This window comes from Heterodontus francisci, chromosome 32 (assembly GCF_036365525.1).
Source record: "Heterodontus francisci isolate sHetFra1 chromosome 32, sHetFra1.hap1, whole genome shotgun sequence".
In the NCBI taxonomy this organism is placed as follows: domain Eukaryota; kingdom Metazoa; phylum Chordata; class Chondrichthyes; order Heterodontiformes; family Heterodontidae; genus Heterodontus; species Heterodontus francisci.
The window spans coordinates 52727227-52752783 of NC_090402.1; the positions used below are offsets into that span (position 1 = coordinate 52727227).

Consider the following 25557-nt stretch of genomic DNA (forward strand, 5'->3'; position numbering starts at 1 on the left):
ACAAAAGATGTAGAGAGATACAGGATGGGGGGGGGCTAGAAATTATATCAGGTCGGTGTTTTTCTATCTTCACACATTTCTTTGGAAAATAGTGAGAAGTAATGGAAGGATTCATAAGCTGATTTGACAATTTGACAGGCTGCAACGTGAATATTCCTTCCATGGCAAGACCAACTTGATACCAGCCAAACTGATGACTAGTTTTGTGCTGTTGGCAGGTAAACACAAGTATCTCACTTGCTGTCAACCCAGAGTTCAGAACCAGAGCTCCAGTCTCCATTCACCAGCAATGTCTGGTGCAGGGATCAAACCCTGCACATCCTGATTCAGAGGCACAAATCCTACCACTAATCCAAAGGCTCGCTCCAGGACATCAAGTTGTGAGTGCTGACAACTTGTTGAAGAAGCGTCAGTCATTGCTCTTCATGTGTAATGAGATTCAAAGGTTAATCATTGTATTATGTTCACACTAAACCTCCCTGTGTCCCACTGATGCTCATACCAGAACAGCCCATGTATTAGTGAAAACAGTGCAGGGTGCAGGTGCACAAGACTACCACACAGGAACCAGTCACTGCAGCCAGTGACTGCAGATTACATGGATGCTGTGATTCATACCAGGGATGCCAGGGGAGAGCACAGCACACTTAGGCACGGAGCTGCATTTCTGGCCAGTATATTACTGATGTTGTTCACAAGTTGTCAGCAGCCTCTCAAAACATTAAAAAGACACTGCTCCAGCTGATAAAGTGCCCAGGTGACCCAACAGACTGCACTTAAACTTGACCTGGCACTGCACTGTATGAATTGTCCTCCGTGAAAGTGATAGTCACTTATGCACTGCTGTGAGATGGAAAGATCTGGTATCAAGTGCCATTCTCCAGGTTTTGTTTGGGAGCTGTTCCCCACTCTGTCCCCAGTTGACGTTATTATAGAGTTATAGAGTCGTACCGCATAGAAACAGGCCCTTCGGCCCACAACGTCCATGCCGACCATAATGCCTATCCATACTAATCCCACCTGCCTGCATTAATTCCATATCCCTCTATGCCTTGCTCATTCAAGTACCTGTCCAGATGCCTCTTAAATGTCATTACTGTTCCTGCCTCCACCACCTCCTCTGGCAGCTCATTCCAGATACCCACTATTCTTTATGTGAAAAATTTACCCCTTTGATCCCCTTTAAACCTCCTCCCTCTCACCTTAAATCTATGCCCTCTAGTTTTAGTCACCCCTACCATGGGAAACAGACTCTGGCTATCTACCCTATCTATGCCTCTCATAATTTTATATACCTCTATCATGTCCCCTCTCAGCCTCCTTCGCTCCAGGGAAAACAGACCCAGCCTATCCAATCTCTCTTTATAACTCAAGCCCTCCAAACCAGGCAACATCCTTGTGTATCTTTTCTGCACCCTCTCTAGCTTAATCACATCTTTCCTGTAGTGCGGCCACCAGAACTGCACACAGTACTCCAAGTGTGGCCGAACCAATGTTATGTACAACTGTAACATGATGTCCCAACTCTTGTACTCAATGCCTCGGCCGATGAAGGCAAGCATGCCATACGCCTTCTTCACCACCCTATCTACCTGTGTTGCCACTTACAGGGAACTATCTACTCGCACCCCAAGGTTTCTCTGCACAACAACACTCCCCAGGGCCCTGCCATTCACTGTATATGTCCTGCCCTGGTTTAACTTCCCAAAATGCATCACTTCACACTTGTCTGCGTTAAATTCCATTTGCCAATCCCTTGCCCACTTTCCCAGTTGATCTATATCCTGTTGTAACCTTAGACAACCTTCTTCACTGTCCGCTATACCACCAATTTTAGTGTCATCTGCAAACTTACTAATCATGCCCCTACATTCTCATCCAAGTCATTAATATATATAACAAACAACAGAAGGCCCAGCACTGATCCCTGCAGCACACCACTGGTCACCGGCCTCCAATCTGAAAAACAACCCTCCACTACCACCCTCTGCCTCCTATCACCAAGCCAATTTTGTATCCAATTTGCTAGCTCACCCTGGATCCCATGTGTTCGAACCCTCTGGACCAGCCTACCATGTCCCTGTCAAAGGCCTTGCTAAAGTCCATGTAGACAACGTCCATCGCCCTGCCCTCATCAATCGTCTTGGTCACCTCCTCAAAAAACTCAATCAAATTCGTGAGACATGATTTCCCACGCACAAAGCCATGCTGACTATCCCTAATCAGACCATGCCTTTCCAAATGCATATAAATCCTGTCTCTCAGAATCCTTTCCAATAACTTTCCTACCACTGATGGAAGGCTCACCGGCCTGTAGTTCCTTGGCTTATCCCTGCTGCCCTTCTTAAATAAAGGCACAACATTAGCTATCCTCCAGTCTTTCGGTACCTCACCCGTGGCTAACAATGATACAAAAATCTCTGCCAGGGCCCCAGCAGTCTCCTCCCTTGCTTCTCATAGCATCCTAAGATACACTTGGTCAGGCTCTGGGGATTTATCCACCTTAATGCGCTTCAAAACCTCCAACACCTCCTCCTTTGTAATGTTGATATGCTCCAGAATATCGCTGTTCCCTCCCTTGAACTCATTAGCTTCCATGACCTTCTCCATGGTAAATACAGACGAGAGATATTCATTTAAGACCTCGCCTATTTCCCATGACTCCACACATAGATTACCACACTGTTCCTTACTCTAGCTACCCTTTTACTCTTAATATACTTATAGAATCTTTTAGGATTCTTCATTATCTTATCTGCCAGGGAAATCTCATGGCCCGTTTTTGCCCTCCTAATTTCCTTCTTAAGTGTACTCCTACCTCCTTTATTCTCCTCGAGGGACTCGCTTGATCTCAGCTGCCTATACCTGATATATGCCTCCTTCTTTATCCTGACCAGACCCTCAATATCCCTCATCAACCAAGGTTCCCTAAACTTGCCAGCCTTGCCCTTCCATCCAACAGGAACATTCCGGCCCTGAACTCTTCCTATCTCACTTTTAAAAGCTTCCCACTTGCCAGATGTCCCTTTACCTGTAAACAGCCTCTCCCATTCAACTTTTGAGAGTTCCTGTCTGATGCCTTTGAAATTAGCCTTCCCCCAATTTAGGACTTCAACCTGAGGACCAGTCCTATCCTTTTCCATAACTATCTTGAAGCTAATAGAGTTATGGTCACTGGTCCCAAAGTGCTCCCCCACTGACACATCAACCACCTGCCCAGCCTCATTTCCTAAGAGGAGGTCAAGTGTAGCCCCTTCTCTAGTAGGGCCATCCACATACTGCTTCAGAAAACTATCCTGGACATACTTAACAAATTCTTCCCAATCTGACCCCTTAGCACTAAGGCAGTCCCAGTCAATATTAAGGAAGTTAAAATCACCTACTATTACAACGCTATAATTCCTACACCTATCTGTGATTTCCCTACATATATATTTTTTTTGCCCCCGACCTTTCATTCCCCCTTTGAGTCCGCTGACGCTTCTATCTGAAGTACCAAAATTTGAAGCACCAAAACAGCAGGTTTCCAAATAAGAAGGGTAAAATAGCTACTGACAATTAAAGAACTTGCATTTATTCAAGCCTCTTACATTCTCAGGACGTCCCAAGGCACTTCACTAGCAACAAACTTCTTTTGAAGTGCGTTAACAGTCATTATGTAGTTAAAGGTAGTAGCAGATGATATAAAGGACCTGTTTTTGGTTGAACAATAAAGGTTGACTGGGACATTAGGAGAACTCACTGCTCTTTTCAAATCGTGCCATTGGACCTTTTACATCAGTTAAACAACCAGATGGGGTCCTGGTCTAAGATCTCATCTGAAAGACGGCAGTTCTGACAGCGTAGCACTTCCTCAGTACTGCAGTGTACTGTCAGCCTAGATAATATGCTCAAGTCTTAAATATGGCTTGAACCTAGTGACACAGAGGTAAGAGTATCATCATGCCACTTTAGAATATCTGCAACACATTAAGAGATTTCTAGTCACGAAATTGGTGGGAAGAGAGGTGGGGTTATATTACATGGAGATTATCCACCCTCCTTTCTCCTCTTTAAATATTACCAATTCTGGTTCGTAAATGAGATTGGTTGGCAATCCAATGCTATTAGTAACATTACATATACCGGAATGCTATAAACTCTTGGAGGTTGTACTATGTTCCACCCCTATATGGTATTCACACTGGTCACGTCAGTATCCACACCCTGCACAGTATTTACTGTAACCTGTTTTTATAACATGCAATGAGACAAAAATAAAAAAACAAGTTTCTTTTGAAAATATGAACAATGGAAAGTCTAAATTTGTGATTACGTCATGAATAACTGAAGAGAATGACTCACTTGAGGAAGCTATGTACACGAGTACATGTTTGAGTGGCTAACCAGTGGTTCCATGGTCCCTCAGCTCTGAAAGATGTTGTTGGTTGCTTGGAGTTGTGCATGTTGGTGAGCTGCGTGTGGTGACACACATGCACATGTGAACCATCATACACACAGCAGATTAAATGACACTGAATGCAGTGGATAAAAGTAAAGGGTCACAGGGAACATGCTATCTGTCTTGGGGGTGAAATACCTTCCTCACTCACTAGCAACAAGCTTCCTTTGAAGTGCCGTTACAGTCATTATGTAGCAGATAATATAAATGATTGGTTTTTGGTTGAACGATAAAGGTTGGCCAGGACAGTAGAAGATGATATAAATGGCCTTTGGACTTGGCTTCAACTGGCATGACAATGTCATGGTGCTCTACAGACTGGAGTTATACCCCAGCCTGTGCACAGTGAAAAGGGTGTGCAAGTATCTAATACTGGTGGTTTATTCCTTCTGTTATAATAAGCTGATCTGACTCCCAAATTCATTACTACTTTAGTTTTGAGTGTTATAACTGCAGCATATCAATATCAATCTGATTTAAATGTTGCAATAAAATAGCATCAACATCGCACCTAGAACCCTTGAGTTGTTTTTACTGATTCTTGCAATGTGGGAGTCACTAGCAAGGGCAGCATCTATTGTCTGTCCCCAGATGCCTATAGAAGGTGGATCTGATACAACTGAGTGTCTTGCTAGGCCACATCAGTGCCCAGTTATGACTCAACCATAATGGTGTGGGATGGAGTCACGTATGGGCCAGACAGGGTAACCAGGTTTCCTTCCCTAAAGGACTTTCGTGAACCAGTTGGTTTTCCAAGACAATCAGACAACTTCATGGCAACTTTGAACAATACTGTCTTTTCCAGACTTTTTCATAGGAACTGAATTCTCATTCACTGGCTTATCAGTCTAGTAAGATAACCACTAGACTACCATAGCCCTGAAATCGGTCAAATGAGCACAGTCACTAAAAATCTTACCTCCCTGTGTTTGTTGTGAGTAAATGGAGTTAAGATACAGATCAGCTATAATCTAATTGAATGGCAGAACAGGTTTAAGGGAGCCCGAGTGACCTCCACCTGTTCCAATTGCAACCCATCCCACGAGGTGGACCTCAATCCTACGTCATTGGGCCAAATAGAAACCGCTGACAACGTGCAGCTGGTCGGTCAGCATTACATTTCAGTTTCATGACATGCAGTGATGTAGCTTGGCTAATGCTCTGGGTGTAACTCTTCCACACAACTATTCTGACACAGGGTTACACCTGAAATGTTAATTGGGCTCTTTCTTTCAGGTGCTGGTTAAACTACTGTGCACTCCCAACGCTTTCGGTATTTCAAGATAGTACAGTTCGCTCCAAGAGAAAGAAACACCTGCATTTATATAGCACCTTTAATGGCCTCAGGGTGTTTCAAAGTGTTTTAAGGATAGTGAACAACTTTTTAAAAAAAAGTATTGTAATGTAGCAAAATGAGATTCACTGGGCTGATTCCTGGGAATGAAGTGGTTGACTTATCAAGAATGGCTAAACAGTTTAGGCCTTTATTCATTAGAGTTTAGAAGAATGAGGGTGATCTTATTGAAAAATACAAGATTCTGAGGGGGCTTGACAAGGTAGATGTTGAGAAGATGTTTCCACTAGTGGGGGAATCTCGAACTAGAGGACATAGTTACAGAGTAAGGGGACACTCATTTAAAATTGAGATGCGAAGGAATTTCTTCTCTCAGAGGGTAGTGAATGTCTGGAATTTTCTACACCAGAGAGTTGTGGAGGCTAGATCACTGAAAGTATTTAAAGAGGAGGTAGATAGATTTTTGAAATGTCGGGGAGTTGAGGGCTATGTGAAGCTGGCACGAAAGAGGAGTTGATGTCTGGGGCAGATCAGCCATGATCTTATTGAATGGCGGGGCAGGCTTGAGGGGCCAAATGGCCTACTCCTGCTCCTATTTCTTATGTTAAAATGCAGCTGTTAATTTATACACAGCAAGATCCCACAATCCACAAGAAGTTAAATGACCAGTTAACCTGTTTTTGGTGGTCTTTATTGAGGGATGAATATTGGCCAGGCCATTGGGGAGAACCTGCCTGCTCTTCTTTACGTCCACCTGAGGGGGAAGATGTCACTTCAATTTAACATCTGATAATGAAGAGGGCACCTCTGCCAGTGCAACACTCCCTCAGTAATGCACTGAAGTGTCAGCCTAGATTATATTAAAAGGGTCACAGCGATTCCAACATAAAGTCTTTAGCAAATCTCCTCTACTATTCATTAAACTAAACAGAAAGAGCCTCCATTTATATAGCACCTTTCACGTCTACTGGACATTTCAAAGTGCTTTACTATCGAAGTGTAGTCACTGTTGTTATGAGGGTTAACATAGTTGTCTTTAGAGGGTCTGTGCAGGGTATTTTCAGTTTTCATTCAGCACTGGAAACGTGTAGCACAAGAACAATTATCCTAAATAATTCCATATCAAACACACTATCACAAATGCAATCTCAGGAAGACCTTAATTACATGGAGTAAAAGGATACTAGACACAAATTCTTTGTTTCAGAATGTCACGCCAACTTGCTTTGTTGAATGATTATTTTCTTTAATCCACTGACTGGAGATCTAGATTTTTTTTGAAGAAATTTTAAAAACAGATTAGAAAAAAAACAATAACTTTGCTGGCAACTTAGGATGGCCACCTCATTTGTATCTGACATTGCAAGGCTTGTGAGGAGGGAGACGAAATGCCTGCTCATTTCCCAACAAGAACCAAGACCCATGAAGTTGAAGGGAACTACCTGTTCTTTTTAGCAGTACTGAGAGAGATACTGCTAACTGCTATGTTTGAATTACTGAGTGACTGTCATGTGGCAAGCCCCTCTTCTTCCATGGTTTTAAGCTTGTGTTTCCCTTGGTACGACCGAGGCGGGAGGAGTAGATTGTTTTTCTCTAGTTCCACTTCTCCACAGGTCACAACATATATTTAAATGTTTACCCAGTTACCAATATGGCCAATTATATACTCTACTTTTGTTTCAAAATAAAATCCACCAATGAAGTTTCTTTAATAAACAAATTTATCAATTTATTATAAAACAAGGCTTATTCAGTAAAGATGCAAAGCATAACACACAGATTGAAATATGAAAGTTTCCTTTTAACTTAACCCAACACACGCACATACACTGGTTAAAGAAAAAAATTGAGGTTTTCTCTGCAGAGATCTCTTTACAAAAAAATGACAAAAAAATAATTTGGCCAAGTATTTTTTAAATTCTTGAAGGAAAAGGAGAGGACATGGAATGATATCAGTTGTCCCTTTATTCTGGCATCCAAATACATGTAGATGGCTGGCACTGGGATATTTTTAGTGCAGTTCTCTTCATTAGACATCAAGGCTTAATCTAGCAAGCTTTCCAGGAGAAATGCGGCATCAGGGGCTTCAGCTATCACACACTGGATTCTCAAGGTCTCTCAGAGAAGTGGAGAAAAGGATGAGCTGGTTGCTTCTCTCTTAGCAGGCTGACCCCAAAATGACTCAAAACCAAATTCAAAATGAAACCAACTCTTGACCACCATAAAAGAAGGGTCACTGACCCGAAACGTTAACTCTGCTTCTCTTTCCACAGCTGCTGCCAGACCTGCTGAGTGATTCCAGCATTTCTTGTTTTTGTTTCAGATTTCCAGCATCCGCAGTATTTTGCTTTTATTATATTGGTATATCACTTCTCTGTAAGCAACTCCCCCTCATCACCAAGGCTCCTGTTGTCTATTTAGCTGAAGACATGTGACTTCCAGTAAGTCCCAAGTCTTTCCAGTGACCTTTTTTGACATTAAAAAAACAAAGTCAAGCAGCTCCACAGATTTCCACAGACTTTTGCACACAAGTCCTCAAAAAATATTAAAACATGAAAGCACTGCAGCAAAGGAGAAGCTTCTGAACTCTGACACTTACAGACCCAAGTGAGGGGTGGGGGGGCGGGGGGGGGGGTCCCTCTCTCTCTCTTTCCATTTCAGCTTACAAGCTTCGAAGTCTGACTGTTGATTGATCACCTTTGCAAACTCCGGCTACAATCAGAAACCCCATTGGAGGAAATCATCTGCATCACTGTCTCCAGGAGACCCGCCCAACCAATCATCTACCTCTTCAAACTAAAAGCCTCAGGACCAGCGAATTCAGCTAGAAGCCAACCGAATCACCAAACACCACAGACGATATACCCCTTTTTTCTATGGACTCTAACTCAACCAATCTACCTTTCCCCACTCTAATCTATTTGTGTGTTTGTAAACCTCTTGTGTGTGTGTGTGAGTGAAAGTTGATGCATAATTTATTTTTATTAGTTTGGTTTAGACACAATAAAGTTAACCTATTTCTTTAGCAAACTCAAGAAAACCTGTCTGATTGATGACTTACTTGCTATGATCATAACAAGAACCAAACACCTATTGAACTGACCAGTACATCCATTTTCAGAAAAAGAATTAAACCAGCTGTGGTCAAACAAGGAGAGGGAAAAGAAGGAAGCCCTTCGACCCCTCTCCACTTGACCAAAATACAGAATATTCGAAACACCATCATTGAGACGTCAAGACCTTCACCACAGTATCAGCACTTGCACTGTGATATAGTACTTACACTGGGATACGTCAACTCATATTAGTGTTTTTTGAGGTATGAGGCTCAGGAGAAGATGGAGCTGGAGCTCCCGATGCCGCTGGCTCCGATCGATGGCGGCGGCGGCCTGCTGAGATCCAACAGCGCGCCCATGATCAACGGCTTGAGTGACAACGCTCAGGTTTTTCAGCCAGATGCCCTGCGCAATCATAGGAACAGCACCACTGTTATGAACCGCCATAGTCAGGGGATCAACATCAAGGGAGGCAGGGAAATCAAGCTGCCAATCCTGATCTCAATGATCTTCAAAGGTCAGGCAGCCGACAAGACCGAGGCTCGATATGTGGGGGACGCCATCGTAACACCCTAGATACCCCTTCCCAGCTCCCCCCTCGCACCGCCCTCCCCTGCACACCCTCCCCCTCGCAGCCCCTTCCCCTGCAGCCCCCGTCACACCCCCTTACCTCCACCCCCTCCCCCCCGCACACCTCCTCCCACCAACATCCACCTATCCCTGAGCAGGGGCCCTAACAACATCACTGCCTTGTGGGCATCTCGGGAGAGACCAAGGCTAAGGGAGTAAACCCTAACAGAAAATCCGGAGCGGAACCCTGAAGGCGGTCATGTGTCACCTTTGGCATGTTTCCGGCAGTTCCTGCAGCCATACCGGTGCCAAACATCGTGCTCTGCCCTCCTTTGGACCCCACCAGGAAGGCCAAGAGGGGGGTTTTGACACTTGGCCAACTCACAACCTCCATATATCCGCTCAGGCATGCGCCATGGAGAGGTCACTCCATAGTCACCTCACAGCGACCAAAACAACATGGAAGGCAGCAGTTACGGGTTATAAGTCCAGTTCAATTGGCATAGAGATTGGGCGCCATGGGTTGCCTTTGTCGGTGGGAGAGGTTATCGCATCTCACTGGACAGCTACAGCCCGCCTCAAACCAGGCAGTCCCCGGTCAGTAAGGTTCTGTCCCGCCACAGTCCACCTGCTTCCATGGGTGCTTGGAGCTCAGGGTCATTGCCCGACAAGTGGACTGTAACACCGCACCAAACAGCACGACCAAAAAAGGAAAGAAGGTACCAGCCCTTCGTTTTGCAAGCTGGAACGTCAGAACTGTGTGTCCTGGCCTGTCGGAAGACCCTACGCAAATCAACGATTCTCGGAAGTCCGCCTTCATTAACAACGAGCTCAGTAGACTCAATGTGGACATTGCAGCACTTCAGGAGACACGCCTCCCTGCGAGCAGATCTCTAAGAGAGCAAGACTACACCTTCTTCTGGCAGGGTAGGGATCCTGAAGAGCCAAGACAGCATGGAGTGGGCTTCGCCATCAGAAACTCCTTGCTCAGCATGACAGAACGCATACTGTCCATCTGACTGTTCACCGCTTCTGGTCTAGTACACCTACTCAGCATCTATGCTCCAACACTCTGCTCCCCATCTGAAGTTAAAGACCAGTTCTACGAGGAACTCCATAATATCATTAGTAGCATCCCCAATATCGAACATCTGTTCCTGCTGGGGGACTTTAATGCCAGGGTTGGGGCCGACCATGACTCATGGCCCTCCTGCCGTGGGCGCTATGGCATTGGAAGGATGAATGAGAATGGACAGAGACTGCTTGAGTTGTGTACCTAGCATAACCTCTGCATCACCAACTCGTTCTTTCATCATGAACCCTGTCACCAGGTTTCTTGGAGGCACCCAAGATCACGTCGTTGGCACCAGCTGGACCACATCGTCACAAGGCGAGCCTCTTTAAACAGTGTTCAAATCACACGCAGCTTCCACAGTGCGGACTGCGACACCGACCACTCCCCGGTACGCAGCAAAGTTAGACTCAAACCAAAGAAGCTGCATCACTCCAAGCAGAAGGGACGCCCGCGCATCAACACTAGCAGAATTTCTTAACCACAGCTGTTACATAAGTTTCTGAATTCACTTGAAAAAGCCCTTCAAAACACTCCTACAGGGGATGCACAGTGGCACAGTGGTTAGCACAGCGGCCTCACAGCTCCAGCGACCCGGGTTCGATTCTGGGTACTGCCTGTGCGGAGTTTGCAAGTTCTCCCTGTGTCTGTGTGGGTTTCCGCCGGGTGCTCCGGTTTCCTCCCACCTCCAAAGACTTGCAGGTTGATAGGTAAATTGGCCATTGTAAATTACCCCTAATGTAGGTAGGTGGTAGGAGAATGGTGGGGATGTGGTAGAGAATATGGGGTTAATGTAGGATTAGTATAAATGGGTGGTTGTTGGTCGGCACAGACTCGTTGGGCCGAAGGGCCTGTTTCAGTGCTGTATCTCTAAATAAAATAAAATAAATAAAATAAAATGGGCCCACATCAGAGGCGCCATCTATGACTCAGCAATGACCACCTATGGCAAACGTGTGAAGCGGAATGCAGACTGGTTTCAATCTCACATTGAAGAGCTGGAACCTGTCATAGCCGCTAAGTGCACTGCACTGTTGAACTACAAGAAAGCCCCCAGCGAGTTAACATCTGAAGCACTTAATGCAGCCAGAAGCGCTGCACAAAGAACAGCCAGGCACTGAGCAAATGACTTCTGACAACACCTATGCAGTCATATTCAGCTGGCCTCCGATACCGGAAACATCAGAGGAATGTATGATGGTATTAAGAGAGCTTTTGGGCCAACCATCAGGAAGATCGCCCCACCTCAAATCTAAATCAGGGGACACAATCACTGACCAACACAAGCAAATGGACCGCTGGGTGGAGCACTACCTAGAACTGTACTCCAGGGAAAATGTTGTCACTGAGACCGCTCTCAATGCAGCCCAGTCTCTGCCTGTCATGGATGAGCTGGACGAACAGCCAACAAAATCGGAACTCAGTGATGCCATTGATTCTCCAGCCACTGGAAAAGCCCCTGGGAAGGACGGCATTACCCCTGAAATAATCTAGAGTGCCAAGCCTGCTATACTTTCAGCACTTTACGAACTGCTTTGCCTGTACTGGGATGAGGGAGCAGTACCACAGGACATGCGCAATGCCAATATCATCACCCTTTATAAGAGCAAGGGTGACCACAGTGACTGCAACAACTACCGTGGAATCTCCCTGCTCAGCATAGTGGGGAAAGTCTTTGCTCGAGTCACTTTAAACAGGCTCCAGAAGCTGGCTGAACGTGTCTACCCTGAGGCACAGTGTGGCTTTCGAGCAGAGAGATCCACCATTGACATGTTGTGCTCCCTTCGCCAGCTACAGGAGAAATGCCGCGAACAACAGATGCCCCTCTACATTGCTTTCATAGATCTCACCAAAGCCTTTGATTTCGTCAGCAGATGTGGTCTCTTCAGACTACTAGAAAAGATCAGATGTCCACCAAAGCTACTAAGTATCATCACCTCATTCCATGACAATATGAAAGGCACAATTCAACATAGCGGCGCCTCATCAGACCCCTTTCCTATCCTGAGTGACGTGAAACAGGGCTCTGTTCTCGCACCTATACTGTTTTGGATCTTCTTCTCCCTGCTGCTCTCACATGCGTTCATGTCTTCAGAAGAAGGAATTTTCCTCCACACAAGATCAGATGGCAGGTTGTTCAACCTTGCCCGTCTAAGAGCGAAGTATGGAAAGTCCTCATCAAGGAACTCCTCTTTGCTGACGATGCTGCATTAACATCTCACACTGAAGAGTGTCTGCAGAGACTCATCGACAGGATTGCGGCTGCCTGCAACGAATTTGGCCTAACCATCAGCCTCAAGAAAACGAACATCATGGGACAGGATGTCAGAAATGCTCCATCCATCAATATCGGCGACCACGATCCGGAAGTGGTTCAAGAGTTCACCTACCTAGGCTCAACTATCACCAGTAACCTGTCTCTCGATGCAGAAATCAACAAGCGCATGGGAAAGGCTTCCACTGCTATGTCCAGACTGGCCAAGAGAGTGTGGGAAAATGGCACACTGACGCGGAACACAAAAGTCCAAGCGTATCAAGCCTGTGTCCTCAGTACCTTGCTCTACGGCAGCGAGGCCTGGACAACGTATGTCAGCCAAGAGCAACGTCTCAATTCATTCCATCTTCGCTGCCTCTGGAGAATCCTTGGCATCAGGTGGCAGGACCGTATCTCCAACACAGAAGTCCTCGAGGCGGCCAACATCCCCAGCATATACACCCTACTGAGCCAGCGGCGCTTCAGATGGCTTGGCCATGTGAGCCGCATGGCAGATGGCAGGATCCCCAAGGACACATTGTACAGCGAGCTCGTCACTGGTATCAGACCCACTGGCCGTCCATGTCTCCGCTTTAAAGATGTCTGCAAGCGCGACATGAAGTCCTGTGACATTGATCACAAGTTATGGGAGTCAGTTGCTAGTGATCGCCAGAGATGGCGGGCAGCCATAAAGGCGGGGCTAAAGTATGGCGAGTCGAAGAGACTTAGCAGTTGGCAGGAAAAAAGACAGAAGCGCACGGCGAGAGCCAACTGTGTAGCAGCCCCGGCAACCAATTTTATCTGCAGCGCCTGTGGAAGAGTCTGTCATTCTAGAATCGGCCTTTATAGCCACTCCAGGCACTGCTTCACAAACCACTGACCACCTCCAGGCGCCTACCCATTGTCTCTCGAGACAAGGAGGCCAAAGAAGAAGAGTATTTCCACTGGCAGATCAATACTTTCACTGGGATATAAGGATTCACATGGGATACCAGTATGTTCACTGGGACATTAACACTTTAGTACCAGCCACAAAAGATTGACTTTCTTGCACTGAGGCACGAGAATACTTCCACTTGTTTTCATGGCTATTTGATGTTCAGATCACAACTATTTATATAGGAACAGGAGGAAGCCCTTCAGTCCCTCCACCCACTTTTGAAACTGAGTTAGTTCATGGCTGATCTGTATCTTAACTCCATCTACCCACTTTGGTTCCAAAACTCTTAATACCCTTACCCAACAAACATCCAGCAATCTGCTTTGAAATATTCAATTGACCAATTCAATTCCCTAACCTCCCCAACATTAACTGGGATAGTCTTAGTGCAAAAGGCTTAAAGGGGGCGGAATTCTTCAAATGCTTACAGGAGAGCTTTTTGAGCCAGTACGTAGAAAGTCCTACAAGAAAAGGGGCAGTACGGGACCTAATCCTAGGGAATGAAGCCAGACAAGTGATAGAAGTGTCAGTGGGGGAGCATTTTGGAGATAGTGACCATAACTCTGTAAGATTTAAGGTAGTTATGGAAAAGGACAAAGATGGACCGGAAATAAAGGTACTAAATTGGGGGAAGGCCGATTTCAATATGATAAAACAGAATCTGGCCAAAGTGCACTGTGAGCAGCTACTTGTTGGAAAGTCTACATCAGATCAGTGGGAGTCATTCAAAGAGGAAATAGTGAGAGTTCAGAGCCAACATGTACCCGTTCAGGTGAAGGATAGGACCAATAAGTCCAGGGAACTCTGGATGTCAAGGGATATAGAGGATTGGATACAGAAAAAAAAGGTTTATGGCAGATTCAGTGTGCTGAAAACAGCGGAGGCACTGGAGGAGTATAGAAAGTGTAGGGGGGTTACTTAAAAAAGTAATTAGGAGAGCGAAGAGGGGACATGAAAAAACACTGGCGGCAAGATAAAGGAAAATCCTAAGGCATTTTATAAGTACATTAAGGGCAAAAGGATAACCATGGAAAGAGTAAGGCCCATTAGGGACCAAAGTGGCAATCTGTGTGAGGAGCCGGAGGACATAGGTGAGGTTTTAAATGATTACTTTTCATCTGTGTTCACTATGGAGAAGGACGATGTAGGTGTAGAGATCATGTGATATACTTGAACATATTAACATTGAAAGGGAGGAAGTATTAGCTGTTTTAGCGAGCTTAAAAGTGGATAAATCCCCAGGTCCAGATGAGATGTCTCCCAGGCTGTTATGTGAGGCAAAGGAGGAGATAGCAGGGGCTCTGACACAAATTTTCAAATCCTTTCTGGCCACAGGAGAGGTACCAGAGTATTGGAGGACAGCAAATGTGGTACCATTATTTAAGAAGGGTAGCAGGGATAAACCAGGTAATTACAGGCCGGTGAGTCTAACATCAGTGGTTGGGAAACTATTGGAAAAAATTCTGAGGGACAGGATTAATCTCCACTTGGAGAGGCAGGGATTAATCAGGGACAGTCAGCATGGCTTTGTCAGGGGGAGATCATGTCTAACTAACTTGATTGAATTTTTCAAGGCGTTGACTAGATGTGTAGATGAGGGTAAAGCAGTTGATGTAGTCTACATGGAGTTCACTAAGGCTTTTGATAAAGTCCCAAATGGGAGATTGGTTAAGGTGGTAAGAGCCCATGGGATCCAGGGTAATTTGGCAAATTGGATCCAAAATTGGCTTAGTGGCAGGAGGCAGAGGGTGATGGTCGAGGGTTGTTTTTGCGAGTGGAAGCCTGTGACCAGTGGTGTACCGCAGGGATCGGTGCTGGGACCCTTGCTGTTTGTAGTGTAAATTAATGATTTAGACGTGAATATAGGAGGTATGATCAGTAAGTTCGCAGATGACGTGAAAATTGGTGGTGCCTTAAATAGGGAGGAGGAAAGCCTTAGATTACAGGACGATATAGATGGGCTGGTAAGATGGGCGGAGCAGTGGCAAATGGAATTTAATCCTGAGAAGTGTGAGGTGATTCATTTTGGGAGGACTAACAAGGCAAGGGAATATACAATGGATGGTCGGATCCTAGGAAGTACAGAGGGTCAGAGGGATCTTGGTGTACTTGTCCATAGATCACTGAAGGCAGCAGCACAGGTAGGTAAGGTGGTCAGGAAGGCATATGGGATACTTGCCTTTATTAACCTAGGAATAGAATATAAGAGCAGGGAGGTTATGATGGAGCTGTATAAAATGCTAGTTGGGCCACAGCTGAAGTACTGTGTACAGTTCTGGGCACCACACTATAGGAAGGATGTGATTGCACTGGAGAGGGTGCAGAGGAGATTCACCAGGATGTTGCCTGGGCTGGAGCATTTCAGCTATGAAGAGAGACTGAAAAGGCTAGAGTTGTTTTCCATAGAGCAGAGAAGGCTGAGGGGGGATATGATTGAGGTGTACAAACGTATGAAGAGTATTGATAGGTTAGATAGGAAGAAACTTTTTCCCTTAGCGGAGGGGTCAATAACCAGGGGACATAGACATAGGGGAAGGAGGTTTAGAGGGGATTTGAGGAAATCTTTTTTCACTGAGGGTGGTTGGAACCTGGAACGCACCGCCTGAGGAGGTGGTAGAAGCAGGAACCCTCACAACATTTCAGAAGTATTTAGATGAGCACTCGTAAAGCCATAGCATACAAGGCTACGGGCGATATGCTGGAAAATGGGATTATAACAGTTAGTCAGGCTGAAGGGCCTGTTTCTGTGCTGTATACCTCTATAACTCTCTGACTCTAATTGAACTCCAGCCTCCACAACTTTTGTGATGAAGGTGGGGGCAGTGTTCCAACTTTCCAGTACCCTTTCTGTGAAGAAGTGCTTTCTGATTTCAGTCCTGAACGGCCCAGCTCTAATGTTAAGTTATGCAACCTTGTTTGGGCTATAATTAAAACAGAAAATAGAATATAAAAGTCAAAATACATAATTTACATAAAACTTTATTAAAATCACTGTTGGAGTACAGTGTACTGTTTTGGGCTTGACACTACAGGAAAGATGTTGATGCAATGGTACAGTGCAGATTCACTAGGATCTGCCTAGTATGGGAAAATACAAAGACTTGAAAAACCGGGATTGTTTTTGTTCCAACAGTGGGGACTAAGGTGATTTGACAAGACAAAAGAATATTTCTTAAATGGAGAGAGGCTGGGCAGTGCTGAACTTCAAAAGGGACTTTACTGTCCTTCTTCATGAGTCACTGAAAGCTAACATGCAGGTACATCAAGCTATTAAGGCGGCAAATGACATGTTGACCTTTATTACAAGGGGATTTGAGTATAGGAAATACGTCTTAATGCAATTATACAGACCCTTGGTGAGACTGCACCTGGAGTATTGTGTGCAGTTTTGGTCTCCTTACCTAAGGAAAGATATACTTGCCATAGAAGGAGTGCAATGAAAGTTAATCAAACTAGTTCCTGGGATGGAGGGGTTGTCCTATGAGGAAAGATTAAATAGACTGGGCCTTTATGCTCTGGAGTTTAGAAGAATGAGAGATGATCTCATATGGACAGCACAGTGGCGCAGTGGTTAGTACCGTAGCCTCACAGCTCCAGGAACCCGGGTTCAATTCTGGGTACTGCAAGTTCTCCCTGTGACCGTGTGGGTTTTCGCCGGGTGCTCCGGTTTCCTCCCACCGCCAAAGACTTGCAGGTGATAGGTAAATTGGCCATTGTAAATTGCCCCTAGTGTAGGTAGGTGGTAGGGAATATGGGATTACTGTAGGGTTAGTATAAATGGGTGGTTCTTGGTCGGCACAGACTCGGTGGGCCGAAGGGCCTGTTTCACTGCTGTATAAGAACAAAGAGAACAAAGATAATTACAGCACAGGAACAGGCCCTTCGGCCCTCCAAGCCTGCGCCGATCCAGATCCTCTCTCTAAACATGTCGCCTATTTTCTTAGGTTCTGTATCTCTTTTCTTCCTGCCCATTCATGTATCTGTCTAGATACATCTTAAAAGACTCCATCGTGCCCGCGTCTACCACCTCCGCTGGCAACGCGTTCCAGGTGCCCACCACCCTCTGTGTAAAGAACTTTCCACGCATATCCCCCCTAAACATTTCCCCTTTCACTTTGAACTCGTGTCCTCTAGTAATTGAAACCCCTACTCTGGGAAAAAGCCTCTTGCTGTCCACCCTGTCTATACCTCTCATGATTTTGTACACCTAAATAAAATAAAAATCTCATTCAAATATACAAAATTCTTACAGGGCTCGACAGGGTAGATGCAGGAAAGGTGTTTCCCCTGGCTGGGGAGTCTAGAACCAGGGGACACAGACTCAGAATAAGGAGCAGGCCATTTAGAACTGAAATAAGGAGGAATTTCTTCCCTCAGTGGGTGGTGAATCCTTGGAATTCTCTGCCCCAGAGGGCTGTGGAGGTTCAGTCGTTGAGTATGTTCAAGACTGAGATCAATAGATTTCTACATATTAAAAATATCAAGGGTTATGGGGATAGTGCAGGAAAATGGCGTTGAAGTGGAAGATCAACCATGATCTCATGAATGGCGGAGGGGGCTCGACAAGCTGAATGGCCTACTCCTGCTATTTCTTTTATTCTTATGTTCTAAAAATGCACTAGCAGAGTTAGTGATTGAAGCATCGGTTAGATAGGTTGTTAAAACATAGAAAAAATAGGAGTAGGAGTAGGCCACTCGGTCCTTCGAGCCTGTTCCACCATTCATTATGATCATGGCTGATCAACCAACTTAGTAGCCTGTTCCAGCTTTCGCCCCATACCCTTTGATCCCTTTAGACCCAAGAGCTATATCTAACTCCTTCTTGAAAACATACAATGTTTTGGCCTCAACTGCTTTCTGTGGTAACGAATTCCACAGGCTCACCACTCTCTGGGTGAAGAAATTTCCCCTCATCTCAGTCCTGAAAGGTTTACCTCGTATCCATAGACATCAGGATCATCCTTCCTGCATCTACCCTGTCAAGTCCTGTTAGAATTTTATAGGTTTCTATGAGATCCCCACTCACTCTTCTGAATTCCAGCAAATATAATCCTAACCGACTCAATCACTCGTCATACGTCAGTCCCGCCATCCCAGGAATCAGTCTGGTAAACCTTCGCTGCACTCCCTCTATAGCAAGAACATCCTTCCTCAGATAAGGAGACCAAAACTGCACACAATATTCCAGGTGTGGCCTCACCAAGGCCCAGTATAATTGCAGCAAGACATCCCTGCTCCTGTACTCGAATCCTCTCGCTATGAAGGCCAACATACCATTTGCTATTTTTACCGCCTGTTGCACCTGCATGCTTACCTTCAGCGACTGGTGTATGAGAACACCCAGGTCTCGCTGCATATTCCCCTCTCTCAGGTTATCGCCATTCAGATAATAATCTGCCTTCCAGTTTTTGCTACCAAAGTGGATAACCTCACATTTATCCACATTATACTGCATCTGCCATGCATTTGCCCACTCACTCAACTTGTCCAAATCACCCTAAAGCCTCTCTGCATCCTCCTCACAACTCACCGTCCCATCTAGCTTTGTGTCATCTGCAAATTTGGAGATATTACATTTAGTTCCCTCATCTAAATCATTAATGTATATTGTGAATAGCTGGGGTCCTAACACCGATCCCTGTGGTACCCCACAAGTCAATGCCTGCCATTTGGAAAAGGACCCATTTATCCCTACTCTTTGTTTCCTGTCCGCCAACCAATTTTCTATCCATCGCAATACACAACCCCCCCAATCCCATGCGCTTTAATTTTACACGCTAATCTCTTATGTGGGACTTTGTCGAAAGCCTTCTGAAAGTTCAAATAAACCACATCCACTGGCTCCCCCTCATCGACTCTACTAGTTACATCCTCGAAGAATTCTAGTAGATTTGTCAAGCATGATTTCCCTTTCGTAAATCCACGCTGACTCTGTCCGATTCTACCACTGTTCTCCAAGTGCTCTACTATAAAATCTTTGATAATGGACTCTAAAATTTTCCTCACTACTGACGTCAGGCTGACTGGTCTGGAATTCCTTGCTTTCTCTTTACCTCCCTTTTTAAATAGTGGGTGAGCAAGGGGAATAAAGGGATAGGGGAAGAAAGCAGGCACATAGGATTAGCACTACTGCTCATGTGAAAAATGTCCCATTTCCATGTTGTAATTTCCATGTAAACAGTTGTCTGTTATCATGTAATTGCAGGCTCTGGCCAATAGATGGCATTGTGGATTAAGTTTCTGAAGCCTCAACTCTGTTGCTGTCTTACCTGCATACGAATTAGGAGCTGGAGTAGGCCACATGGCCCTTCGCGCCTACTCTGCCATTCAATAAGGTCATGGCTAATCTGATTGTAACCTCGGCTCTACATTCCTGCCTACCCCCTGATAACCTTTCACCCCCTTGCTTAACAAGAATCTATCTACCTCTGCCTTAAAAATATTCAAAGTTTCTGCTTCCGCTGTCTTTTGAGGAAAAGAGTTCCAATGACTCACGGACCCTCAGAGAAAAAAAATTAATTCTCATCTCTGTCTTAAATGGGCGACCCCTTATTTTTAAACAGTAACCCCTAGTTCTCGATTCTCCCACAAGGGGGACATCCTTTCCACATCCACCCAGTCAAGACCCCTCAGGATCTTATATGTTTCAATCAAGTCGCCTCTTACTCTCCTAAACCCCAGCGGATACAAGCCCAGCCTGTCCAACCTTTCCTCTTAAGACAACCTGCTCATTCAAGTATTAGTCTAGTAAACCTTCCCTGAACTGCTTCCAACTGCTACCTTAAATAGGGAGACCAGTATGTTCAACACTGAGATCAATAGTTTTCTATATATTAAAAACATCAAAGGATACGGGGATAGTGCAGGAAAATGGTGAAGATGCCATGATCTCATTTAATTGCGAAGGGGTCTTGAAGAGCTGAATGACCTACTCCTGCTATTTCTTTTGTTCTTATGTTCTAAAAATGCACTAGCAGAGTTAGTGATTGAAGCATAGCTTAGATAGGTTGTTAAAAGCAAGGAGAATAAAGAGATATGGGAAGACAGTAGGTACACAGGATTAGGACTGCTGCTCATGTGCAAAATATCCCGTTTCCGTGTTGTAATTCCTATGTAAACAGTTTCCTGTTATCATGCAACTGAAGCATAACCTCCCTACTTTTGTATTCAATTCCCCTTGTAATAAACGATAAAGTTCTATTAGCTTTCCTAATAACCTGCTGAACCTGTATACTAACCTTTTGCAATTCATGCACTAGGACACCCAGATCCCTCTGCATCTCAGAGCTCTGCAATCTTGTATATAAAATAACTTAAATTCATCAACTGGCCACAGCCCTTACACCAATTGATTAAGAGCTACAATGAGGATTTTGAGAGAACCTATCAGAGCCTTGGTTATCAATTGGCAAGTTTTGAGCTCAAATGTAGTGAATCTGATCAGTGAGCATGCCCGAAGTATTTGGATAGGAACTCCATTTATTGCTTTTGTGATCAGGGCAGGAAATAGTGTGTTTTTTCTAAATCATCCTTTGGCATCAAGGAATTTATTATTGAGTATGCTGACCTCATTCAATATCCAACAATACAACATGGATGGGGCCAACAGCATTAATTGTACAAAACACAGCTACAGTTAATGTCTGTTTTTATCTACATTCAAAGATATTTTCTGAGCAGTTCAATTGTGTGGCATGGTCTTCAAATAAAAATCTTTTCTGATGATGCAGGGTTCAAAACTACAGTGAAACCTGTAACTTAGGGACACCCAAGTCCTTATTTTCAAAATGGTCATTCTAAGTACAGTAAAACACTTTGAGTGAAATATCCCAGGACTGGCTGCATTTCTTGCAGTGTTTTCTCTTTCCACCCCTCATCTTGGAGCATGCCTAATTCTGGAGCTGTGTTACAGACAGGTGGCATGGGTAACTTCCACTTCTCACCCCGCAACTGACGGCAATAATATTTTGTTAAAAATGGGGTGTTAGTCCAAGTATTTTTTTAAAAGGGTCAAATAAACAAAAGACAGGTTAAAAAAAAACTATTTTAAACAATTCTCAAAATGGTCCCAACCTCACCCATACACGCATTCACACACATGCATACACAATAGATAGAGAGAAAAAGGTAAAATGGAATCTAAAGTCCAAATTACTATACAAGAGTCCGTTGCTTAAAGAACCTTCATAGTTTCTTTCGGGAGGAAATTTTATAATGCTGTTGCAGGCCTGAATTTTTCTTGTTTTGGAGTTGAAGTGTTGTAGTCTTCTGTGGTTAAAACTCAGCCCAAAGTTGGTGTGATGTGAATCTGGTTTACTTTCACAGATGGAGAGTTTAATAGTAATGTTGCAATTTTTTCTGCTGCAATGGTTGTTCAAGTTGTTAGTCAGCAGTGTTCGCTTGCTTAGCTGGACCGTATCTCTCAGCCTCTGGCTGGAACTGGCTTTCTGTGGTCTTTGGCTGATTTCCCTTCTCTCTCCAGAGGGCTACTTTTTAAGGTAAAAATCCATCACATTTGAGTCTCTATCATCAAGTGACAAAAGGCCATCTTCCCCTGGTGTGACCACACAACAGTCCAGGATATGGAAACTATTGCTTTCTGTTGGCATCTGGATGGGCCATTCTGTTACAATGGTGCTACTTCACAGCTATTCATCTTGGTTTGGACTGTGGAATCAGTCTCTCAACAGAACCTTTGTCAGTTCATTCCTATAGATAGGAGTCATCAATATGTAATCGACTCCTTTCAATTTCAATGGATTCTCCCCAGAGCTAATTCAAACAAGGTTAACGAGTTTCATCCTCATCAGATGGATGTGTTTATTGACAGTACGGGAGGGGTCACCTGATCTCTACTCTATTTGTCTGTGGTACAAATGTGCTCATTTTCTTGTGGTTCAGTTCAACAGTTTTATTTCATAATTCCTCCAGTTCATTGTTTATTTCATCATGGCTTCTTCCGAGCATGACACTGGGAATACCTAATCTCTGAAAACAACTGCATGAATTCCTCCCAAGAGCAGTTTTAAATCCCTGGGGCAGTAACTGCATGAGGATTGGAGTTGGGAATGCCATTCAGGGGCAGGGCTGGAAAAGCAGTCAGACAGGTGTTATTCTCATCAAATCAACAAGGGTGGTGCTGTTAAATGGCATATGGACCTATGCCCAAAGCAACTATCTGGCTCTTCTTCCTAGTTTGTTCTGGTTTCAAATCCCATTAGCAGCTACAAAGCCATAAGAACAAAAGAAATAGGAGAAAACAACCATATAGCTCCTCGAGCCTGCTCCACCATTCAATATCATCATGACTGATCATCTGGCTCAACTCCATTTTCCCGCCCACTCCCCACTTCCCTTGATTCCCTGAGAGACCAAACATCTGTCTGTCTCAGCCCTAAATATACTTAACGATGAACATCCACAACCCTTTTGGGTAGAGTATTCCAAAGATTCACAACTCTCTGAGTGAAGAAATTTCTCCTCATTTCAGTCCTAAATGATTGACCTCTTATTCTGAGACTGTGCCCCTGTGTTCTCGTTTCCCCTCCGGGGAGGGTGGGAACCACTGTGTCTACCCAGTCAAACCCCCTCAGAATCTTGTATGTTTCAATGAGATCACCTCTCTTTCTCCTAAACTCCAGAGAGATAAAGTACAATTTACTCAGCCTTTCATCATAGGACATTACTCTCATCCCAGGAACCAATCTAATAAATCTTCACTGTCCCGCCATCAAGGCAAGTAAATGTGGAGACCAAAACTGCGCACAGGACTGCAGGCGTGGTCTCACCAAAGCCATGTACTTCTTTATTCTTGTACTCCAATCGCCTTGCAATAAAGGCAAATGTGCCATTTGCCTTCCTAATTACTTGCTGTACCTGCCCTCTATTCTTGTACTCCAATCCCTAGCTAGCTAGAAATGTAAAAATAGATAGCAAGAGTTTCTACAGGTATTTAAAAAGGAAAAGAGTAAGTAAAGTGAGTGTTGGTCCTCTAGAGAGTGAGAATGGGGAGTTAATAAAAGATAAGGAAATGGCGGATGAAATGAACAAACATTTTGCTTCTGTCTTCACTATAGATCCAAAAAACATTCCAGTAACAGCAGTCAATCAGGAGGTGGAAGGAAGAGAATAACTTGATGAAATTACAATCACCAGGGCAGCAGTACTGAGCAAACTGATGAAGCTGCAGGCTGACAAGTCCCCGGGTCTTGATGGGTTTCCTCCTAGGGTATTAAAAGGGGTGGCTAATGAGGTAGTAGATGCATTGATGTTAATTTTCAAAAATTCCCTAGATTCTGGAAAGTTCCAGCAGACTGGAAAGCAGCAAATATAACCCCTCTATTCAAGAAGAGGGGGAAGCAGAAAATAGGTAACTGTAGGCCAGTTAGCTTGATATGTGTTATAGGGAAGGTGTTAGAATCCATCATTAAGGAGGCTATAGCTGGGCACTTAGAAAAACTCAAGGTAATCGGGAATTATCAGCATGGTTTTATGAAAGGGAAATCATTTTTAGCCAATTTGTTGGAGTTCTTTGAAGGAGTGATGTGCTGTGGATGAAAGGGAGCCTATTGACGTACTGTACTTGGATTTCTAGAAGGCATTTGACAAGGTGCCACATGAAAGGTTATTGCGCAAAGTAAGAGCTCATGGTGTAGGGGGTGACATATTAGCATGCATAGAAGATTAGTTGACCAGCAGAAAACAGAGTATGCATAAATGGGGCCTTTTCTGATGTGACAAGTGGAGTCCCGCAGGGGTCTGTGCTGGGGCCTCAACTTTTTACAATTTATATCAATGACTTAGATGAGGGGAGCAATGGCATGATAGCTAAATTTGCAGATGACACAAAGATAGGTAGGTAAGTATGTTGTGAGGAGGACATGAGGTTGCAGAACGATATAGATAGGTTGAGTAATTGGGCAAAAATCTGGCAGATGGAATATAATGTGGGAAAATGTGAAACTGTTCACTTTGACAGGAATAACAACAAAGCTGAGTATTACTTAAACGGAGAACAACTGCAGAATTCCGAGGTGCAGAGGGATCGAGGTGTTCTAATGCATGAGTCACAAATAGTATGTAGGTATAGCAAGTAATAAAGAAAGCTAATGGAATGCTATCTTTTATTACAAAAGGAATTGAGATAAAAGTAAGGATGTTATGCTTCAGTTATACAGGGCATTGGTGAAACCACTGTGTGTAGTTTTGGTCTCCTTATTTAAGGAAGGATGTAAATGCATTGGCGGTGGTTCAGAGGAGGTTTTCTAGATTGATACCTGGAATGAGCGGGTTGTCTTATGAGGAAAGGTTGGACAGACTGGGCTTGTTTTCACTGGAGTTTAGAAGAGTGAGGGGAGACTTGATTGAATTATATAAGATTCTGAATGGTCTTGACAATGTGGATGTGGAAAGGATGTTTCCTCTTGTGGGTGAGTCCAGAACTAGGGGGCACTATTTTAAAATTAGGGGTCACCCTTTTAGGACAAAGATGAAGAGAATTTTTTTCTCTCAGTATGCTATGCGACTTTGGAATTCTCTGCCTCAGAAGGTGGTGGAGGTGGGGTCATTGAATATTTTTAAGGCGGAGGTACATAGATTCTTGTTAGGCAAGGAAATCAAAGATTATCGGGGTAGATATGAGTGTGGAATTCGAGTCAGAAACAGATCAGCCATGATCTTATTGAATGGCGGAGCAGGCTCGAGGGGCCAAATGGCCTACTTCTGCTTCAAATTCGTATAGTATGGTATGGTAACCCCTTGTAATAAAGGCCAATATGCCATTTGCCTTCTTAGTTGCTTGCTGTATCTGCATGCTAACTTCATGTTCCTTGTATAGGTACATGCAAGTCTCTCAACATCAACATTTAGAAGTGTCACGTCTTTTAAAAAATATCCTGCTTTTCTATTTCTATCACCAAAGTGAATAACCT

General features: G+C 44.3%; 1 protein-coding gene across 2 annotated transcripts in view; it reads right to left on the minus strand.

Annotated features, from left to right (window-relative positions):
• Positions 1-3608: 3608 nt before the first annotated feature.
• tmem203 (transmembrane protein 203) overlaps positions 3609-25557 on the minus strand; it is a 97052-nt gene continuing 75103 nt past the window's right edge. Inside the window, exon 4 of one of the 2 annotated variants that reach the window (XM_068012811.1) lies at positions 3609-7001. In XM_068012811.1, the coding sequence (XP_067868912.1) occupies positions 6939-7001 (63 nt within the window). In that variant the 3' untranslated portion in view covers positions 3609-6938. Of the gene's footprint in view, positions 7002-7484; positions 8202-25557 lie in introns of those variants that run through there. The other variant, XM_068012810.1, reaches the window with a different exon arrangement.